The following is a 21,252-nucleotide window of genomic DNA, read 5'->3' as shown; positions in this document are numbered from 1 at the left end:
AAAATAATTTTTTGTTCCAACGTAATGGACTGTATACAAGATCATGTGATAAAACAAGGACAGTCAGTTTACAGTGCGGACACCAGAGATTTCTAGGTATAAGAAATCATAAGCAATCTAGCCAGTTTATTTATTATGCTGTAACTTGAGTCAAGGGTTTGCATTTGTCTCCTCTGTGCAAGGAAAGGGAAGTAAGAAGGAAGTTACTTTCTTGTTGTTGTCTAATTCTGTTCCCACAGGCACCAATCCAGCATCCATGCAAGAATAAAAATTAGAATATTAATTTGTGCAGCTAAATAAGTACAGTGCACAAGAGTGTGTTCAAATATGGTTACCGTGATGATGAAAGGGACTGCATTAATTATTTCCAGCAGGAAGGGTATTCTCAGAATTTGTTCCCAGATATTTCCCTTCAAAGAAAAGGAAAAAAGAAAATCACATAATGCAATAATGATTCATAATGAGAAATACACATAATATTCCAAAGCTACAAGTGAAATCTCTCCCATTATTTGAATTTCAGGAGGATGATCTGTCACTAATTTACACATATATGTCAAACTGTGAGTAGAGAGGCCACTCCAGCTAATTATGTTTTCTACTTCTTATAATGTATCTCATAGGTAAAAAAAAAATATTTAAATCTTTATTTCTCTTACAGTTGTTCTCTGTTTTTATATTACCATGTATTTCCTTGCTATGACCCATTTAATAAGACAACTTAAATGAAGATTTCTAATTGCATTAACTAGGTAGCTCATTCTTTCAGCTAATGAAGAACATTAATTTTTCAAAACATTGAAAAGAATAATATATTCCTTTTTTTCTCTTATTGCATTTTTAGGCATCTTCAAATCATACACAGCCATCTTCGTATTTTGCTTTTTCATTCTTTCAAGGTTAGATGACTATTTTTAAACATTCACAGATAGATAAAGAGGTGAAGCTGCTGTCTTTAGGAATTTATTTTTACAGCAATACTAGTTTTTCAGTGATTCTTCAACAAGCAATAGGCCAACCTGATGGTGAATTCTTCTTTCTGCAACTCTTTCTAGTCCCTTTTTCTTACAAGCCTTTAAATCTATAAAATGCTATCCTGCAATTTTGATTATCTCTGTCTATGTGTGACTGCCAAACTAACATTTCTTGAGAACGATGAAGAACTCTCTGTACTGCCTTCTTATTCATGGCAAAATATAAAGCCAACAGGAATGTAGATATGTTTTGTCTTCCAACAAAAAGATACCAGCTTTTTTTCTATTGATCTTGTTTCATTAGCCTGTGCATGTTAGTCTCAGAGGTTTGGATGTCACACTGTATTAATTTTGATATAAATGTTAATTAACTAATTAAGAGGTTAGTATTAAGAAGAGAAATAAAGTTAAGTTAGGGAAAGACAACAGCACTTAATGGAGAGGGGTTTTTTTTACCTTTCAAGTGTGTTTATCTTCTTTTATCTTTAATCCTCTCCCTCACTACTAGTTTGGGAGAAAAGGAAGGAAGGCAGTCTAGTGCTCAATATTTGAATTAGAACTAAAGATCAAAGCTTAATTCTGCCATAGACACTTCAGCTATTTGGACCTTTATCTTGAAATGAAGGGTGCTCCAACATCCACCAGTTATGGTGCAGGAGGTTTCTCTTGATGTGCTTACCACACGTTACAGAGTGGAGATAATACTGCTACGCTTACACAGCTGAGTTGTGACTGAATGCTTAGGTGGTAGGATGAAAATCCATTCATTAAAAAAAAAAAACAGTATTTAAAATTCAGTAACTTCTAGCTTTATTAATTCTGTGTATCATGAATCTATCATGCAATATCAAAATGCGGCATATACGATAATATTGCAGGAATGTGCAGTACAGTAGCATAATTCTTCTTTTTAAAATAACCATCTGATATAGCCTCTGAATTTAAACAGAAGCCACACTGTGTGTAATATTCTTTTATTTTTTCCTTTTCACATTTGGAAGTCATTGTAGCTATTGGGCAGAAATTAGTGTAGTTGGCACAAGTTAGACAAACTTCAGTAATCTTAAATATTTTGTAGGCTAGTTGTTCTGTAAACAGAAATGAAGTTACGAATTTACAGACTGAGTTTTTACTGGTAGGAATAATAAAATTGTTAAAAAGACTTCAAAATTCTGTCTTTTCACTAATTTCCTTATTTTTAATGTATGAGCCTTCTTTTCTAAGTGCTAGAAAATAATGATCTCTGTTTCATGTTTCCTTGTATTTTTCATATTCTTCTCTGAAGAGAAAATGGAGGCAGGATTAAGGAACATAAATCAATTTTTGGGCATGTTCTAGATTAGAAAATGTATTGCTAGTCTTGTCTTTTAATGTTACAGGTTTATGTATGTTCACATACAAATTCAACTTCAGATGGTAAAATTAGTCTTTCTGTTAGTAAAATAAAATACATTATTGAAATGTTATATTCAAATGATTCATATCATGGAAATGATTCATATCATTTCCATTCATCTCCCTGAAAAAAAAAAAAACACAATAATTTATCTGTGCAGGCAAAATGCTGATGTGCTTCGGTGACCTAGCATTGCTTGCAGCTGTAACGTTCTGGCTCTCCCACACAAGTACATCGTGTCTTCTGCAAAACTTCCTCTTGCAATAAGAGCGCATGGTACCGACTAAAGTAGATAAGGGTGCCTGTGCACTGGTAACACAGTAGGATTGCCAAATATCTGTGACAAAAGTTTTGGCAATGAAAATTTCTGAGGCAGAATATAGTCTTTTTTTAGGATTTTGCAAACCTCATGCCGTGTTATGCTGTGGGAACACAGCTTGTAAAACTTTTTGAATCCAAATGATGAAGGTTTTGGATCCAAGTGATCTGCTGTGTAATACAGTGCAATGCTCTTTGCATACTCCACCATATAGAAGCAATAAAACATGCAAATTCATTTAAGTGTCTTCTAATAACATGATTATCTCCTCATTTTTCTGTGTGTCAGGCCACTTCTTATATCAGAAAGGTAAATTCTTTGAAATATTATCTCAAATGACTATTTTATTCTTCCCTGAGGTTATCTGTAACTTATGGTTATATGTTTGTGATAAACAAAATCATCTTTTTCTTCTTGTTTTCTTCCTGTTTGTCTTCTCACCTGTGCCAAAATTGTAAAAGCTCTGGAATGTCGGCATGAAATAAGCAATTTGTCTCAAGACTGTTTCGGTCATCCTGGCTCTGCAGAAAGACTTTACTGTGAGTGAAAAAATTAGTCCTTTTAGCTTCCCAGGAAAGGTGTGAAACTTTGGTAAATGCTCTATCATGATGTTGTTTTCAGACTCTTAAGTAGGGTTCCAGGACCCGAGGGGAGATGTGTTGGCATTAGGTGGATTGTCAAAGTGCATTTCGGTACAATTATTCTTCCTTACATTATTCTTACATTCTTGAGAAAAGTAGAAAAAAAAATATATGGATTCCTAATATTGTTTCATCAGCTCAGCTTCTACTTTAATCCTGAATTTGTAAGATGGAAAGAGGCTTTTTTTTTTTTCCAGATGTCAAAGAAGCTGGTAATTACGTTTGTATTACTTGTATGAAAATTTACTTAAGCCAGTCATGTAAGAATATTATCTTATATGCAAAAATGATTGCAAAGAGTATTTAACTTTTGATTACATGTTTTGGAGTTTCCTTGACCCACAGCAACTGTAGTCATTTTTTTTCTGTGAAAAGCATATGCAGCAAATGAGGATAGGAGAGCTCTACACTCATTATACATTAGAAAATAACTCATCAAGGGGAGTTGGCTTGTGGATATTTCTTTCATCTTGTGTACTCACTGAAATCTGTACAAGGTGCAAGCACACTGGATAGGCATAAAATGCTGCTCAATAAATTCAGGGACGGTATAAATTATGGCTGTTTTATAATGTAGGTTTTAAATATAACACTATATGTGTTAATTTAGTTGGGTTGTTCCTAAATTTAACAAAATGAATGCAGTATCTGAAGAATACTCATATAAATATATTACAAAATATGACTTTTCAAGGAAAAGGCAAATACAAAAATGTAGTGTATTCACGTATTTTTATCAGAGGATTTCAAGACATTTTACAAAGATGTACCAATACATAAGAAATGGATTTGGGCAGGTAGGAGAAAAAAAAAAAAAAAAAAAAAAAGCTATTTTGGCCTAGTTTTTTGGTGCCCAATTCTGGAAGCATGAAATTTGAGTTCTAGATCCTAAGTAACCATGCCTGTCAAACAACTGACAATTGTGTGTCTATTGCATAATGATTCCGTAGATATATAAAATTGTGCACTTGAAAAATCAATATTTAAAACCAAAGATGTATCTCAGGGGCACATATTTCAAAATAAGAACAGCAGTCCAATCCTAGTTATAGGGTTCACCCTGTAGCTTTAAATACAGATGCAAGTCAGGCAACTACAAGTGCTTACCTTGTAGCTTAGATAACTCAGCAGCATGGTTTCAAACAGACTTATTAAAGCCACTGAAACCTAAAATAAAGAGAGAGAGTATATGTTAATACTGGCTTCTAAAGCACATACAACATAAAAAATTACACTGAGAAGTTAAAGATTATAAAAACAGCTTTTCCATACTTCCTCTGAAAATATCTCAGCCAACAACATTAAGCTCCAAGCTTAAAAACTCTCATTTGTCTGAGTAAAGCATAGGCTTTAATGCAAAACCGTAACTATAAGCTCTAAGTCTCTCTGTATTTTAGAAATAAGTTGGATACAGTAAGCTGCATGTCTAAGTCAAAATTTATTTATTCATACTATGCCTATTTTAACCAAGCATTTGAAAGGTATATTCATTAAGGGAGTCTTTCATTAGTAAAATGGTAGATTTGATGCAAATAAAAATCATGGGAATTGCATTCCATTAAGCACAGTGCAAGAATATAATGGCATAATTATTCTAGAAGCATAAGGAATTTTTAATAGAAAAATACAAGGAGAATTCCTGGGAGAATTCCTGCAAATGAAGTATTGGAGAAATAGAGAACTTATGTAAAAGAGTATTTTATATGTACCATAAATCATGTAATTTTAGTAACCATTAGATCACTTTTAAGAGACATTGAGCATTTGGAAGTCCTGTTATTTTCAGTTAGCTGGTTATTTGGATTTCCAAAAGTAGCGACAGGGTAGTTCCACCTGTTTTTTTAAAGGAAAACAAAACAACAGAAAAAGAGTATTCCAGGAAATAAAATTACTGAAATATAATAATACAGCTGAGGTGTGTAAATCTACACTACATCTTTTGGGAAGATTTTTGTTCTCTGTTTTTTGTTTTTTGTTTTTTTTCGCAGAAGCTCAATACAAACATCAATCTTGAAACATTCCTTTGAGAAAAAATGTAGACTAAGGATCAGGCTATGCAGCAGTTATGAAACCAATATCCCTTTCCCTCAGTTCCCAACACAGCAATCCCAAAAGTATTCTTCCATCCCTGAGTGAAAGAAAGGACCATTATGAATGAGTTTCTGCTTTGGGCAGTAACATGCAACACTGTGCATGGGTAAAAAAGAAAGGATTCTTAGATGAGCAGGCTCTGGGACACTGAAAACTGAACCACATAATTCAAAAGCATTCAGAGATCCATAAAGCATTTTATGTAATGCATCTACTGTAATATACTTCACTAAACCTGCAAGCTTCTATAATATGAAGTAACTTTAATTTTCTGGTAGATGTAGTGCAGAAGCCCAGAAAACATATTACAAAAGCTAATCTTAGGCAATTACAAAATACAAACTAACCATTATAGAATATAGTCACTATTAAAGCAACAGACCTTGATAATTCTAAAAGAAAATGCTAGACCAATTCTACAATATTTTTATAATGTTCAATACTTTATGAATATATTTGCAAAGCATTTAGCCTCATAAACTGGAGTCAGCCAGCTCATATCAGTGTATCTTGTTTACTTTATGCTTTCTTTGTACTCAGTCATCAAGTAGATTGTTAATATTACCTTTGCCATTTATCCTTTAACATCTCTAAAATGCTACAAGTCAATATTGCTTAGGGTTATTAAGTGGAAATAGTTAAAATTGCCCATTCATACATTACCTGTAATCCCCATAAAGGCAAACTTCGATTCACCCAAATAATAGGAGACCTGTTCATTATAATGAGAAAATAAATATGATGTTATTCAAAATCTGGCTAATGTCCTTATCGAAGGAACATGAAAAATCTTTTGTACATGTCAATGGAATTTAAAGCAGCCTCATTTTTTAAAACCAGTACTCAATAATAAAATTTTGAAATCTGTAGTTATCTCCTTAGTATTGACATTCTGTTTGTCTTTTTAATCCAGAGCCAATCACTGAGTTTCCTTGAGAATAACCTAATGCACAGCGATGCCAAAGTCTGTTATTGGCTTCAGGGCTGCTCGTTCATCTGCCATGATTCTAGAAGGAAAGCAGAAATTCTCAATTTGAGGTTCTAATTCTAGAGCTGCAGAGGAATCATTATTTGTGGTAGGACTGGCAAGTAATTGCTTGACAGCTAAGGAATCTTAAAATGTCACATTCCTGTCTCCCAGTTTCCCTCCCTACCCACCACTAAGTAGACTTTTGGTTTGTCTTTTATAAATTAGGAACTCACCAATCAATCATTCCAGGTGTGTAGTTTTGACTGGAACAACCTCGGTTCAATTCCTTGCTGATGGTTGCCAGTATATCCATGAAAAGTCCATTTCCATTAGCAAAAATTGGAACCACAGCATAGAAGAACATAAACAGGGGAAGGGGCATTAAATGGATTATTAAAACTGTTCTATAAACTATATTATAGATTCAATATTTTAAAATACTAGCCAGTTGATATGACCATTCAAAAAATAATTTTAAGAAAATAATTCTGTATGTTTTAGACAAAGATCTACAAAGCATTTCAAGTTACATTTTTAAAAGATTCATTTACAAACAAGATCAAATGTAAAATAACTTAAAATGTATTTTCAAGTTGAATCAAGTATACAATAAAGGAGATCCAGAGATATTAGAAATCCCATCACAAAGACAGGTTGGGATACAAAGAGTGCATGTATCTATAACTGCTATACTCTCAACAGGAAAGCCTGCACCAAACTATAGTTTTATGTCCACCTGTGAGGTGGCCTGGGTGTCAAGCAGCCTTAGTAATTTGAGTGAGAAACGGTTGGCATCTATGCCCCCCAAAAAAAAAAATAGCTGCTGTGTACATATACAGTATGATCTTCCTTTTAATTGCTAATACAAATCTTCCCTTTAAATGCTCATGTAAGGAGGTGGGAATAGGTGTAAATGATGGAAAATAACATTGCTTGTCCCTGGCAAGCATGATCAGGAGAAAAGGATTTCTGGAGCACAGATTAGTAATAGCTGTATTTTTACCCACTACAAGGGTGGGACAGGCCTAAGCAGTATCCATTAGTAAGGATGCTTTGCGTCTTAAACTCTCACTACTACTACCGGGCCTGAAGGAGTAAATGATAGATATCAACTTGCATAGCATTTCTGCAAGACAGGCAATAAATCTCCTCCCAGAACTGTCACTTGAGAAACAACTAGGTAATAGGTTTTCTGTGGCTACTTTGTCAGCACACAAAGTAGTTTCTTTTATTGGGCTATGACAGAGCACCTAGGGAGGATCTCCATGTAAGGCAGCATTCGGAGGAATGCCTGATGGAAGTGCCCTAGGGTCAGTATGGACAAAGCCACTGATGTTAATGGGATACCCTTCGGGCACAGGACTGACCTTTAGGCACAGCTGGTAAAGTTGTGGTCTTTGGCAGCACGCACACATGACTTACTTGATATTTCTAAGGCAGTCAAATACTATACAGAGATGGAACAAATGAACTTCTTCGCTAAATATACTAAAACATATAGAAAAGATGACTACACACTGTGGTGGGTTAATTATTAAAAATGTTGCTTCCAGGAAAGGCCTGGAGAATTAAGCAGTCTGCAAGATGCAGAAAAATCTTTATGAGTGAATGTAAAAGTATGAAAGTACATCTGCTAGCAATACAAGTGCTGACATATTTTTATGCTTCCGACTTTTCAATATGCCCTACCTATCCAGACATGTTTGCCTTATAATATTATCATTTAAGCTAACTTCTTTATTAAGAGTTCTCATAACAAAACAATACCAGCAGCTTCTCCATGCAAGAAACCATCATCTGAACTATATGTTTCTTTTCTACTAGAAAATTGCATTACTTCAAATTAGATCCATGACGTCCAATTTTACTTTCTGCCATGCAGTTGTGTTGGAAGCTTTGATACCAAATGGATCATTTATTCAAAAAGAGAATAGCCAGATCATTGTTTCATTTTTTTATAAAACCCCTTAGTGATATTGTATTAGACAGTTTTAATGTATATCATTTTCAAGTTTGGGATTTGAGATTTTTTTTTTGAAACAGCTCTCTTTGCAATAAACTGTATGTGAATTAACACAGCTGTTTTGTACTGTTGCATGATATTACAAAGTATTGCTCCCTATGCATACTTCTCAATATCTTAATGCTTAAATATCTCCCTGGTTTCACATTACACATCTTTTCCAATCCTGAATTTTTATGCTTCTCACTGAGGAATAGCAAATAATGTCAGGTTTAAAGCCCCGCTTTGTAATTTTTTTCCCCCAGTTAAAGCATTAAAAAGTAGCAGCTTGAAGAATCATGTGGTAATGATCCAACATCAACTTATATCAGTCACTACAATCTATGTACAACATCCTATTGGCAGAACATATTCTCAAATAAGACAGAGGATGCTGATTGACTGCATTGCTCAGGAGTGGACATACTGGGGACAAGGACAGTGGGAGCTGATCATGATGCATGAACTGTTGAGACTATTTATCCCATGTCCCTGGATGCCACTGTGATCTCTGCAGGTTATTTGCTAACAAAGAGCTCCATTCAGTTGTTGCATTCTATTTATAACATATTAAAAGTAGGTTTTGGCAAGTATGCACAACTTGGTCTGAACTGTAATGGAAGATACAGGTAAGCTAGAGCTCTTGGGGAGGCTAGTGAAACAAAGAAGTAGGAACTGCTGCCTTTCTGGCAGTATTGTGTTGACCCCATGTAGCACCCATTGCTATTACATCAAATTCATCCTGTTAGATAACAGGATCTTTGATACAAACTGCAGTTAATAAATCATGGTGCTTGTTAATGTGTAGAAGAATTGATAAGATTTAACATAGGGCATTTTAGGCTAAACAGGAAATGAACTTACAATTCTGTATAATTAATCTTGTTTAAACTCCAAAATAGAAAGTACAATCAAAGTGCAGCATTGAATGAACTAATATCATTTTATGTAGAAGTGTTAGATTATAGTTGTTTACCTTTTTTGTGTGTGGTTGGTTGTAAAATGCAAGAAAAAAAATCAGAGTATCCATTGACCCACACAGAATACCTTTAATGCTAATTGTGGGTATGCAAAAATCGTACATTAGGACCACAGAAAAATCATTGTTATAGAATGTATTTTTGGTGTCCCTTTCTTGTTTGTTTAGGGAAAGCAGGATGGCTAGAAAATTATCATCCCTGTCCTTTGCATGAAAGCTCAGCCTCATGTATTCATCAACTTGTGCCATGGATCCGAGGTTTTAAGCAAAACTGTCATAATTCTCATATTTGTGGCACTGATAATTAAGAACCATATATGATATAGTATAATCTAAACGCACTTCCAAATGACATTGCAAGGGCTAAGTATTTAGACAGCTGGAAAAAAAAACCACCCTGCCAAGAAGCATACAGGTTCTTTAGCAGGATGCTTGAGAAACTGCTATTCGGTGGAAGACTCAGAAGACAACACTCTTTAGAGGCAACAGCAGGATGTTGTCATCTAGGGCTATTTCATGCCACACAGGAAGATTAATGCTCCTCAGTAGCTTTGAGGCATTAGAGCTGGTGTGGACACCACCCATGCATACCTCCTGTCAGTCTGCTTATGACTACAAGACTTAGAAGCATGGTTGGTAGATTATCTGATAAACCGTTCATTCTTACTTCCAAATCACAACTTATCCATCCATTTTTCCACGGCTCAGGTCTCCCTGCTTTGCACATACCAGTCACTGTTCAGTTCAGCATTTAAAATAAGTGTTGCAGAAATTGGCATGATGTTTAGAACTTTATTTTTACAAACATAAATATGACACAGAAATGCTCTATGCAATACAAATGAAAGATAAATGTGCTTTTACACAACTATATCAAATACACATGATCTGAACAAATAGCCAAGATGATTTTAACAGTAAAAAGAAACTGTTACTTTTTCACTGCTGTTTCACACAGTGAACAGTGTTTTCACACTGTTACTTTATGATTCTCATTCAAAATACAAGACTAGCTTTGTAATTCATTCAGAATATCTGTAGGACATAAAACTAAATCCCTATGATGGAATACCAAACATTTATTTATGCAGTTCATGTAGTTCAAGTTAAACAATGTTTTCAGAGGGCAGATAACAAATAAAACATTACCATGCATGTCCTTGCGCAGGATCATCCAGAAGCACACGAATTATGTATAAGAAACAGCTTAGTAGCTTGAGAGAAAAATTGAATAATCGTATTCTTAGACCTATTTTTAAAATAAAAGAAAATAAGAAATTCAAGTTCTTTATAGTTTAACCCATTTTTAAGGTAAAATTATTTAAAAGAAACTAGAACAGCCATGCTGCATCATACCAGAAATCTGTCTAGCCCAGTAACCTGTCTCTGATATCGGCCATTCCGTGTCACAGGGTAGAACACAAGAACAAGCCTCTCAGCTAGACATTTAAATCTCCAGATTAAGACTTCATCTGTATTTTAATGTGCAGATCTGTTCATTCACTCAGAGGCTATTTTATGCCATTCATCTTTGCTGAAGTCATTATTTGGACCTTCGGTAGTTTTATAACTTCATTTTTTGAAAGGAGAACAAAAAATACACATGGTTATTTGAAATGCAAAATACAATGGCATGAAGACAACATACTTTCAATCAGAGGCAGAGAATATACAATGACAAGTATTCAGGGATCAGTATCTGGAAGTCTTTATACAGCTTTTCATATGGAATACATTAATACTATCCCAAGTTCTAAAATATTAAACTGTAACTATTTAATGAGAAAGTTGTGTGGTTAAGTGCCCAAGAATCAGGACATCTGAAAATCATATGGAATATGCTCATTGAACACTGAATGAATAATTTGTTCTAAGGACCATGGAAACATGGAAATATTCCACTTGACAGGCCACATTATAGTACTTCCTATGAACCTACGTCTAAATCCTAGCAGACAGGATTCCTTCAAATGGATCCACATGGACGCTTGGTTCTAAAAAAGGCAATTTAATTCAATGCTAATTGGAGTTAATGGAGCCATTGTTTACCGCGGCGCAACTTAACTGTACTTTAATCAGGTTTTGGAGTCATTACAGGATTAGTTCAAATCCTCAGTCTTATTATGAAATACAGTAGTCTTAAAGTTTCGGCCATGAAAATATCTGTATCTAACTCTAGATTTTAAAGGCTTTCATTCAGGGTTTAAGTTCAGACTGTTGACTAAGGCCAAATGGTGAAAGGCAACTTCATTTTCAAGCATTATTATTCTTCAGACTTCTGAGCCAAGAATGCAGTTTTGTGCAGCTGAACCCTTGTAACCAAAGCAGAATACCAGTGACTGAGCCTCAAACGGATGCGATTTAATTTGCACCAGCCATTGGTAGTATCTTTTATTACTGGGTCGCAAGTATATTAGTAGGCCCACAGAATTCAATATAATTAGTGTATGGTTTGAGGAATTGACAGTCCCATTATGTTTACCCAAACCTCTGTGAATACATTCACTTTTAAGGAAATAACCATAATTATCTTAAGGTGTTACATACTTCTTCATTTTACTCAGCCTTAAGCTTAAAATAATGCAACATAGACAAAGCTGAAAAAAATCACCCTTTGTATTACCTAGCTCCCAGTCCATTAAAATGCAACTTAGAGCAATTATAGAAAAATATAGAACAGATTCTTAAATGTTCTAACATGCAGCCAATAAACAAAAATGTATTATATAATATTATTTACTACTGTGAAGCTGCAGTTTTATAAGAACTGGAGGGAACTTTATAGCATCTTGTCACCTGTAAATTAGGGGTTAAAACCTGTGCTTAGGTTAAAACTAGGAGAAATCCCACAGCTGTTAGTGGCAATTAGATTTGTGAACATTAACTTAGAGATTCCCGCTGCCTCATCAAGCCCAATTAGCCACAGACTATTTATTCCCCAGAGAAGAATAGTGAGATTATGCTACTAAGAACATCCAGAGGCTTTAGAAGGTAGGTGAGTAAATGTGCTCTAATGCTGTTATTTCAGTAGACAGAACCTTTTCTTGGATTCTGCTATAATCCTTCTTGTTGTTGGTTGGTTGGTTGTTTTTTTGAAGTGTTGCTGAAAAAATATGGTTTGGCTGTATTAATCTTTCTGTAGAAGCCTTGTGCAATATGAATGGTTGCTATACCAACTGAGCCATCATGATGAGAGGAACAGATGATGGGGCAGGAGGGAGCAGGACTTAGTTCTTTTCCTGCCCCTCCCTTCCCCCCCATATCAACTTGTCTGTTAAGTGAGTATGCAACTTCTGGTTTTATCTCTGTAAGTGTCAGCTTCAATCTGAAATGTTTTTATATTGATAGTAGGCCAGCTTCTAATCATCTTTTGAAATTATATGTTGGCTAAAGGCCAATAGGAAATGGTGCCTTTCTAATAAAGCTAAATCAATATAGGGAAGTCATGTTCTAGGTTTGTGTGTTAAGCTCTTAACTCTGAAGTCTCCTTCCTGAAAAACCTAGAGATACCAGAGCATTTAATTAAGTTCCCCAAATCTACTTACTACTATGCCTAAAAGTGCTCTAAAGCTTGAATATCTGAACAGGAATAGCTATGTACTGCAGAAGTCTAATTAGGCCTTTCACAGAGATGTTATGTCATCTAGAGGATTTACTTTACAGGCACCTATATATTGTGGATGGGTTTTTTATATATATATATATATATATATATATATAAACAAAGTTATAAGATGAGCCTTTTGTAACACATAACTGTGTCAGTCACCACATTCATGTGGGAGAACAGAAGCTTCTTCTGCTTCAGAAGATAATGTCTCCTACTTTGGCGTGTCCTGGGCATTAGAAATAGCATGCGCTGTGACAAGGAGCATATTCAGTCACCCTTGCTGTGTGTTGGAATAATTACACAGGGCTGCTAAATTGGTGTTCTCTTTGGTCAAAGTATTCTGTCAGCCGATAGTTAGAGGTGTTATCTGTGGGTTGGCAAAACTGCCTTTTTTTTTTTTTTTTTTTTTTTTTTAAACCAAGTAGTTCATGTTTCTGTTTGCTAGTTGACTATATTCATCCTCTAGTTGGCATGCTGGCAGTGTATCATTTTGGTCTGCCTTGATTCCTTTTTTCCTATGTATAGGCAGATTGTTCAAGTAGTATAGGCATTTGTACAGGATGTCTCTATATTTTTGACCTTGGTGCCTGAAACTTCTATTCAGCTGTATCCATCATATACTGTTAGTCCAGTTATACACTGTTTAATGAGATTATAATTTCACTGTACCCCTGTAATCTTTTGTCTTCTTTAAAAGATGACATTGCTATAAACGGTTCAAAATATACCATTAACATTTAATATAGTTGCCTTATCTGGTTTGAACAAGAATCTCTTATTTTAATGCAATTTTATGTATAAAGTGATGCATCAAATTTCATCAGCACTGCTTGCGACCTTCACTTGTGTTACAAGTTCTTGCTGCTACTTTTACAAGCATTTTGAAGATTAGTCCTTCAGTTTGGAGAGTTGATCTGATTCAAAGTGGGAGTGACATGGATGGCAGATGAAAACTTTACCACTGCCTCCTCTTATTCCTTTCAGCTGCATCTCTATCAATTGTTGTTTTCCCTCCACTTCCTTTTAAATTCCAAATCAGGTAACTATGGTAATTGTAATAGACCTGATGAAGTTTCTAATAAATCTTCAACATGTTTTGTCTTTTAGCAAATTCATCTTAGTAGCAGCTGGCTTTAGAAGTTGGATTAAAGCATATGGTTAATAATTCATATCCTAGAGATGGCTATTTTATTTATTCCTTCTCTACTGAATTGGAACTTCACTTTTCCATTTGAGACACATTTTAAGCAGTGATAATACAGTGTGTCAGCTTGCCCAGTACAAGCAAATCATCCCAATATGTCATCATTTGTTTGTAGCTGGTTGACACTATTGTTAAATGTTTTTGATGTGTTTTGTTTTCTCTTACTCCGTGTTATGATATATCCACAACTGCAGAGGCTGAAAATTATAAAGAGAACCACAACATTCTATAGAGAAAAGTAGAGGGGAACAAAAACACCAGAACTGTTTGAGAACTCATACTGCATTAACAGTGACACTTTAAATGTAAACCCAGTTAAACTTGCTCATTTCCATCATAATTGGAAAGCCCAACTAAGATCTTGTTCAGTGATGTAAAACCAGTATTTCTATAATACTTTTTTAAGATATAACATATCGTGTTTTTTTTTTTTTAAAAAAAAAAAAACTTGTTCATGTTTTGTGGATTGTGACTTATGTTCACATTGAACATAATTGAATTTAGTAACAAGCAGATAACTAACCAGTGGCTGTACCACTTGCATTCATATTTTTACAGATATAGCCATGTTTTAGTTCTTCGATGGTCTCTTTTATGAGGGCCTATGAACTCAAGCATATACCTCAAGGCAGCTGCCTTAAATTGGACTGAAAGGCATGGAATTCATTTCTAACTGAGAACACATTTGAGAAGACTAAGTTGGTATGGTTTCCCCATCAGTTTCCTCTCCAAACTTTTGTTTTGCTGTACAGATTAAGATTTTAAATATAACTAATAATAAGAGTAAACACTTATCTACTTCTGTAGACTTTCTTTTTTTTCTTCCCCATTTTAGTAAGACTGATTGCTCCTGGGGAAAATTTTAGTTCAGCACAAAACTAGTGAGAACTCCGCAATTGTCTCCAATAGAATTGGATTTTACCCAAAGTATCAAAATTACGCCTAACAGAAACTGCTTACTTGATCTTTGGTTTTTGATGAAGAACAGCTTCAGTCTCTCTTTAAATGTATTTTCATTCATATAAAATTCAACTTGCACCCTGAAATATAAAAGGAAGTATTAGAACACAGCATGAAAAGGTAAATGATAATATTTCAAAATGACTCTTTCCCCAATAACTTCTTTCCTTCCCCCACCCCATAAAATGAGACTCGCAGAGTGTCTAGCCAAAAGCTCACAGGGATTTGAATGAGTAATGGTAGATTGGACTTCATCTAGTTCATCCCCTTTTCATGTAGAATTATGTTCATAGCACTTGAACACTCTGTATCATGAAGCCAGAAGCATCTTGTTTTTGATATTTTTGTTGGAAGGTTATTCTAGCATCTGTATCTCTATCAAGATTTCCTCAATTTTTACGTTAACTTTTCTTGTCACTTTAACTCAGCTCATGTTAAACTGCCATTTTAATGATTCTTCTTCTCATCTTGTTTATGGTGTGCATACACTGATCTCCCTGATCTGCACAACTTTCTAAAGCAACAGCAATGACTCCCCCTTTCCCCACCTAACTTCCCAGGATGTGGATGGTTTTCTTCCATTTGGCATTTCCAAACTGGAAAGGAGAAAACTGGTGCAGCAACTGGGTAAGGGTGTTAGTTATGGAATACACTTGGCTCATTCCAGAGGTGTGAGGCTGCACTTGTAATCCAAGTGCCACACAAGCTCCACTTTCTCCGAACTCCCTGCTGTGTCCAAATGACTATATCTGCCTGAGCAGTCCCAATCCTCCTCCAGCAATGCACCACCTTTCACTTTGCTCCAGCACACCTTCTTGAGAGTTCAGTTCTTGCCCTCCGAACTGCTGTACTTTAGTAAAGAACAGACTGGCAGCACAGTAAAACTGAATTCCTTCCTCAGCTCCCACTTTCTCTGTGCACAGTAAGTGCTGCAAGTTTGCAACACTGAAGGACAGAAATACATATGCATTTGACCTTTAAGAATTTCTTACCAGTAATCTTTTTTCTATTATTGTTCTTTGTTAGATATTGTTGTATATTTTTCCCAGAGTTTAGTTATTTCCTTCTTATATGTGAATCCATTGCTGAAATAACTCATATATGATTTAGTATTACCCTTATTCTATCCCTTACCTTAAGTAGTTGTCTAATGCTGTGTATTTCCATAACTCTATGTAAGTGAATGATAATTACAATCTGGGTTCAAGAGGAATGACAACTGAGAAAATATGACTTTATTTAATGCTTGCTTATTATCTTAAGTTTAGATATTATCACGCTAACGTCAGCGCTTCGTAAAAGAAGACCTTCTATGACCCACTTAACCAAGATATGTTAATTTTAGTTGGTCACTTGGTTTTGGTGTGGTTTGCAGTGTTCCTTATGGGGAAAAAATTACACTGCTTCCTACCTAAGGAACCTTATTTTTAAGCATTTGTATACATTGCAGCCAAGTTGGGTAACCTTCAGAAACTTGCATATAATTACCATGCAACAGTATGTGCTCAACAAAAGAGAGGCTCCTACTAGAAACCTGCTTGAAACCTAGTTCTACCTCATCTTAGGTAAGATCTTTTAAGTGGTTAGCATTAGGAAAGAGGTGAAAGCTATCTGCTTTCCCCTTTTTAAATTAAAAGGAGCTGCATAATTTGAGGAACTTGATCCATAGGAATGTCCCAACAGTCTCAAAGAAAGGGCCATTAGAGGGAGAAGAACCTATTTCTGAGCTTTTACCAAGATTAAATGAACTGCAGTGCTGTTCAGGATTGCAGGAGCTGCTGGCAGCACTAACAGTATGGTTCTGGATAGTTGGGAACTTTAAGGTAAGTAAAGGAAGGCTGTCCAGGGGGTAACTATCAGGTGAGGAGATCTGGGATGTGATAACCTAAGTTCTGCTTTGGTTCTTCACTGCACATTTCCCAATATGCTTACTGTTGTCAACTCCATGACAGTTCTAGTGGGGAAACACTTCCCCTGACTTGGCAGCTGTCGCATGCTAAGTGTGTATACTTATTTTTCAAGGACATATTTTGGTAGGTAAACAAAGTGGCACAAGCTATTGAACTGAGGGGTGTTATTTAAGCACAGAGTCTGTGGCTTTTACTATTTTTATGCATTTTAAACTAGCATCTCAGATTTTAGGTAAGAAAATTACAGTAGTCGCTTACCAGGCAAGAACAACATGTTAATAGTAAGCCATGATTTAATGGTAATGAGGGAAGAGGATGTGGGAGCTAATCACCCTCCTATCACTACCATTAGGAATTGCTCTGATAGCCTTCCAGCAGCTGTCTCCTTCGACTTGCCTTCCCTTAGCAACAGGCGCTCTGAGCAGGTTGGGGCTCCACAGTGCGGCAGTTTCCATGGCAAAATGGATTATGAATGCGGCTAACGCTGCTCCTGTCTTCAACTCCTCCTTCTCCTGCCCTGGCTGCTTAAACTTAAGCAAAACCTATATTGGCCTCCTGTATTTGCAGGAAGTGTAATGATTGTGCGTATAGAATCAATATAATAAACAAATGTCTGACTACAAGGCAGAGTATCTTGCTGACTACCTACTAACTAGGTGAATGTAACTAGGTGAGCTAGTAGGTGAATATTGTCTCTCTCTTTTTTTTTTTTTTTTTTTTTTTTTTTTTTTTTTACGGAGCCATTGGCAATGGTCAGGATAGAGACCTCTGGATACAGGGATACAGTTTTTCTCACCTCTGTGGGTAGAGGGGGGTGTATGTGTTTCTGTGTGCTTTTTTGTTTTGTTTTTTTATTCTAGGGAGAATGCCCACCCTACTCAAATGTTTGTAATCTCTTAAAGATTACAATTTTGCCACAAGTACTTGTTCTGTTCTATCTCTTTTTCTCTTTAAGGTATAGCCTAGAAAATAAGTGTTTTGGGAAAGGGGCTTAAGTAAATTGTGCCCTTCAATGGCATTGTTAAAATACTGAGAGCCCCCTCTGTGTGCACACACCTCGGTACACCCTGATGTCCTTGGGTTTGTCTCTTGCCTTTCTTGTGTCTTAATCTGTAACTAGCATAGCTGACAGTACAGTGAATATTCTGCAAGACAGACATTACTTTAGGCAGAACACATTAGAAAGCAACACGACCCGTGTCATCCTGCATTGGAGGGTGTTTTATTTTGTCCCCTTACCCCCAGTATAGTCTCAAAAGGAAGAAAATCTGCTGAATCACTAAAACTTAAATCTTTCTTGTTACTCCCTATAAATCTTCAATTTATATACTGTACTGAGATTGTTTTGGATATATGCCTTATGGCCACAGCCGTAAGGTGGCAGGAATATAAATACTGTGGCTGCTTATGATGGTTCACTGAGTAATGTTTAGGGCATTTTGTTTATTATGCTGTCCAATAGTGCAGCAGATATTAACAGACTCATTAAGCACTACTTAGCAAGATATTTCAAGAGTGACTGAATACATTATTTTTGCTGTAACAGAATAATTGTTTGAAATTTAGTTCCAAACAAATGTAACTATTTTACAATTTTAAAATGTTTTTAAATTCCATTTATTTAGTGTAAGCAACTGAAACAGAACTTTTGTGCTTCACATTTTTCCTCTTCCCATGTATTTATTTTACATTTGCAATGTATTTTAATGATGGTTGTTGTAGGCAGAAGCTCTCTTCCTTTCAAAGAACACTGAATAAAAGCTCTGATTTGTTTAGAGCTGCATAGAGGAATGGCCATGTTAACAGATTTGGCTTTCTATGCCTATTTGTTCCATCGAGATCAATATGACAGAGCAAGACTGCTTGTCAATTGATGCTCTTTCATCTTGTGCTGAAAGAAATGGCAGTAAGTGCCATTACTGGTACTTAACTTGAGGAAGCCTTCTGTTTGTTCCTGGTAGGAAATCAGTCTCTGGCTGCACAGGTCATGATGAGCATGCAGAAAACAAAGTTCTGAAGTTTTTCACTTCTTCTCTATGATATACAACAGTAACTCAAAACAAGTGGTAGTAATTTTTTCTGAGCCCTGTTTGCTTCCACTCGTTGGAAGGATAAGAGATGCTATTTCTCTTGCAGCTGGCAGCTACCTAACTTGGTAGTTCATTCTTGTAGAGTTTGGGAGATCAAGACCATAATGCTTTTCTGAATACCTTAGGACACTTTTTAAAATTATTTCCTTGCTGGAGCTATTTGCTGTGTGCCATGCTGATACAATCTAACATGTTTGCAATATGGCTATGCATTCTCTTAAGATGATTTCCAAAAAGTGGAGAATAATTAAAGTGAAAGTTTAAAGATCATCTTTATCTATTTGTTCATAATAAACACATAGCATCCTTTTCTAAGAAGTGTCTTTTTCAAGAGTTCTTAAGAATTATGCCCATATAATCCTGTCTTGGACTATATTGCCAGTATCTAGTCATTTAACTGTCAACAATGCAGAACATTGAGTTCTGAGAGGTAGTGAAACACTTGCATTGTTTGTTTTGCCTTCTGCCTCTGCATTCTACTTCTGCTCTTGCCTCTTGTTCCTTACAGACCCCTCTGCCTACTGCGCCACCATCAATCAGACAGAGCTAGAACAGCTAGTGGGTTGTGGCACATTATCCCCTATGGCTCTTAACTATGCTAAGTGAAAATAGTGTACTTAAATGACATGATTAGAAAGTACACAGGTTTTAAATTAAGATCTAATAGCTACATTTGCTTTATTATCCTTAATTCTTCCCCTCATTATGAAAGGAAACATTTTCTTGCAATGGTGAATTGAATAACTTTTCCTTTATGTCTGTTGGATACAAGGAAGATATTACCCAGGTGTTCCTGTTGACTTAACTATTGCAGATTTACTAGTTTTAGAACTGTAATTGCTTTGTTTCAAACTTACATTTATTATCTAATCTGTGACTAGTCTGAACTGCTTTTTGCTAAGCTTAAATGATATCCAAATGAGATTCTAAAACACTAACTGCAAGATTAATGTTTTGATCTGTACTTTGTTCCTTATTCTTGTTGCTCTAAGATTCCAAAATTGCTGCCAACTATTCTCCTAACTGTTATTCAATTTTTTTATCACTGTTTACAAAAATGCAGTATGATTAAGTTTAAAACTAGAATGACATGATACAATTAAGTGACATTGCATAAAGGCTATCCCTCATCATGCCTGTAAGTGGACAAAATGTTCTCTGATCTTCATTCTGTATGTCTGCAGAACTACAGGATAACTTCCTCCCTTCTGCTGTCTATTCCAATCAAAAACAAAGATAGCACCAGAAAATAGGCTAAACGGACCTTTTTTTCAGGTTGTAAAGTAAAACTTTGAACCTACTGCCACAAGTCTCTTATATAAAGCATACTTCATATGTAAGTGTTCAACAGACAAAATACTAAAAATGTTTGCCATTATTTGTTTAAAATGCTTATTTTTCCTTCCTTAGAATATGTAACATGTATATATTACATATAAATGCATACACACATTTAAAAACTGATTATTAGCCAGCTTCATGGACCTTTTCATTTTCATGTAACTGAGGCAAGTGATTATTTTCATAAGACCTACACAGGTGCATGGCTGCAATCTAATACTGAGGTAGAAAGATTAAATGAATAACTACTTTCCAAATTTTGCTCTGCAAAATATCACTGTATACATTTTACCATTTCATTTATACCTTAGAAAATTCCAGGTTAAGACTTAAGTGATTGTGATTTCATGTTGGGTAGTACACATGCTTTTCAATTAAATTAAAAATCCTTTATTCCTCTTAAAATTCCGCATTATCCACTCTTGCAATGGTTGTAATCCTCTTGGAAAATTTAAGAAGGAAATTATCCTCTCCATCCTACACACATGAAAACCAGTAACAAAACAAAATCACCATGGCTATGATGGTGCAGCAGCAATCACTGAATTTGCAACCTGTATTCCCTGTCTTTAGAAACACTTATATGAAGGAGGGAAAAAAAAAATTACTTACAGAAAACAATGCTACTATGGGGAAAAGAAATCTCAAAGCCATCTCTAGTTTAGTGACCCTACAAATAACAAACTTGCAATAGGAAGTCAAATGTATTGCCTAAGGTGGAAAGTTAATACATCAAATCAAATCTAAATGATGCCCTAAGGAAAA

At 35.3% G+C, this 21,252-nt stretch overlaps 1 protein-coding gene across 2 annotated transcripts in view; it reads right to left on the bottom strand.

The window, feature by feature from the left end:
* KCNT2 (potassium sodium-activated channel subfamily T member 2) overlaps positions 1–21,252 on the bottom strand; it is a 123,372-nt gene that overhangs the window by 76,914 nt on the left and 25,206 nt on the right. For both annotated transcript variants that reach the window (XM_088524392.1, XM_088524393.1), the window contains exons 2-7: positions 15,147–15,226; positions 10,522–10,621; positions 6,625–6,681; positions 6,085–6,133; positions 4,438–4,497; positions 336–410 (exon numbers count right to left, since the gene is read on the bottom strand). In XM_088524392.1, the coding sequence (XP_088380518.1) occupies positions 336–410; positions 4,438–4,497; positions 6,085–6,133; positions 6,625–6,681; positions 10,522–10,621; positions 15,147–15,226 (421 nt within the window). The remainder of the gene's footprint in view (positions 1–335; positions 411–4,437; positions 4,498–6,084; positions 6,134–6,624; positions 6,682–10,521; positions 10,622–15,146; positions 15,227–21,252) is intronic.

The sequence above is a fragment of the Tinamus guttatus genome, unplaced genomic scaffold, assembly GCF_059628265.1.
Source record: "Tinamus guttatus ecotype Peru unplaced genomic scaffold, ASM5962826v1 Tinamus_guttatus_pri_ptg000211l, whole genome shotgun sequence".
Taxonomy (NCBI): Eukaryota; Metazoa; Chordata; class Aves; order Tinamiformes; family Tinamidae; genus Tinamus; species Tinamus guttatus.
Note: the sequence above shows the minus strand (reverse complement) of the source record. Positions and strands in the feature narration are given on the sequence as shown.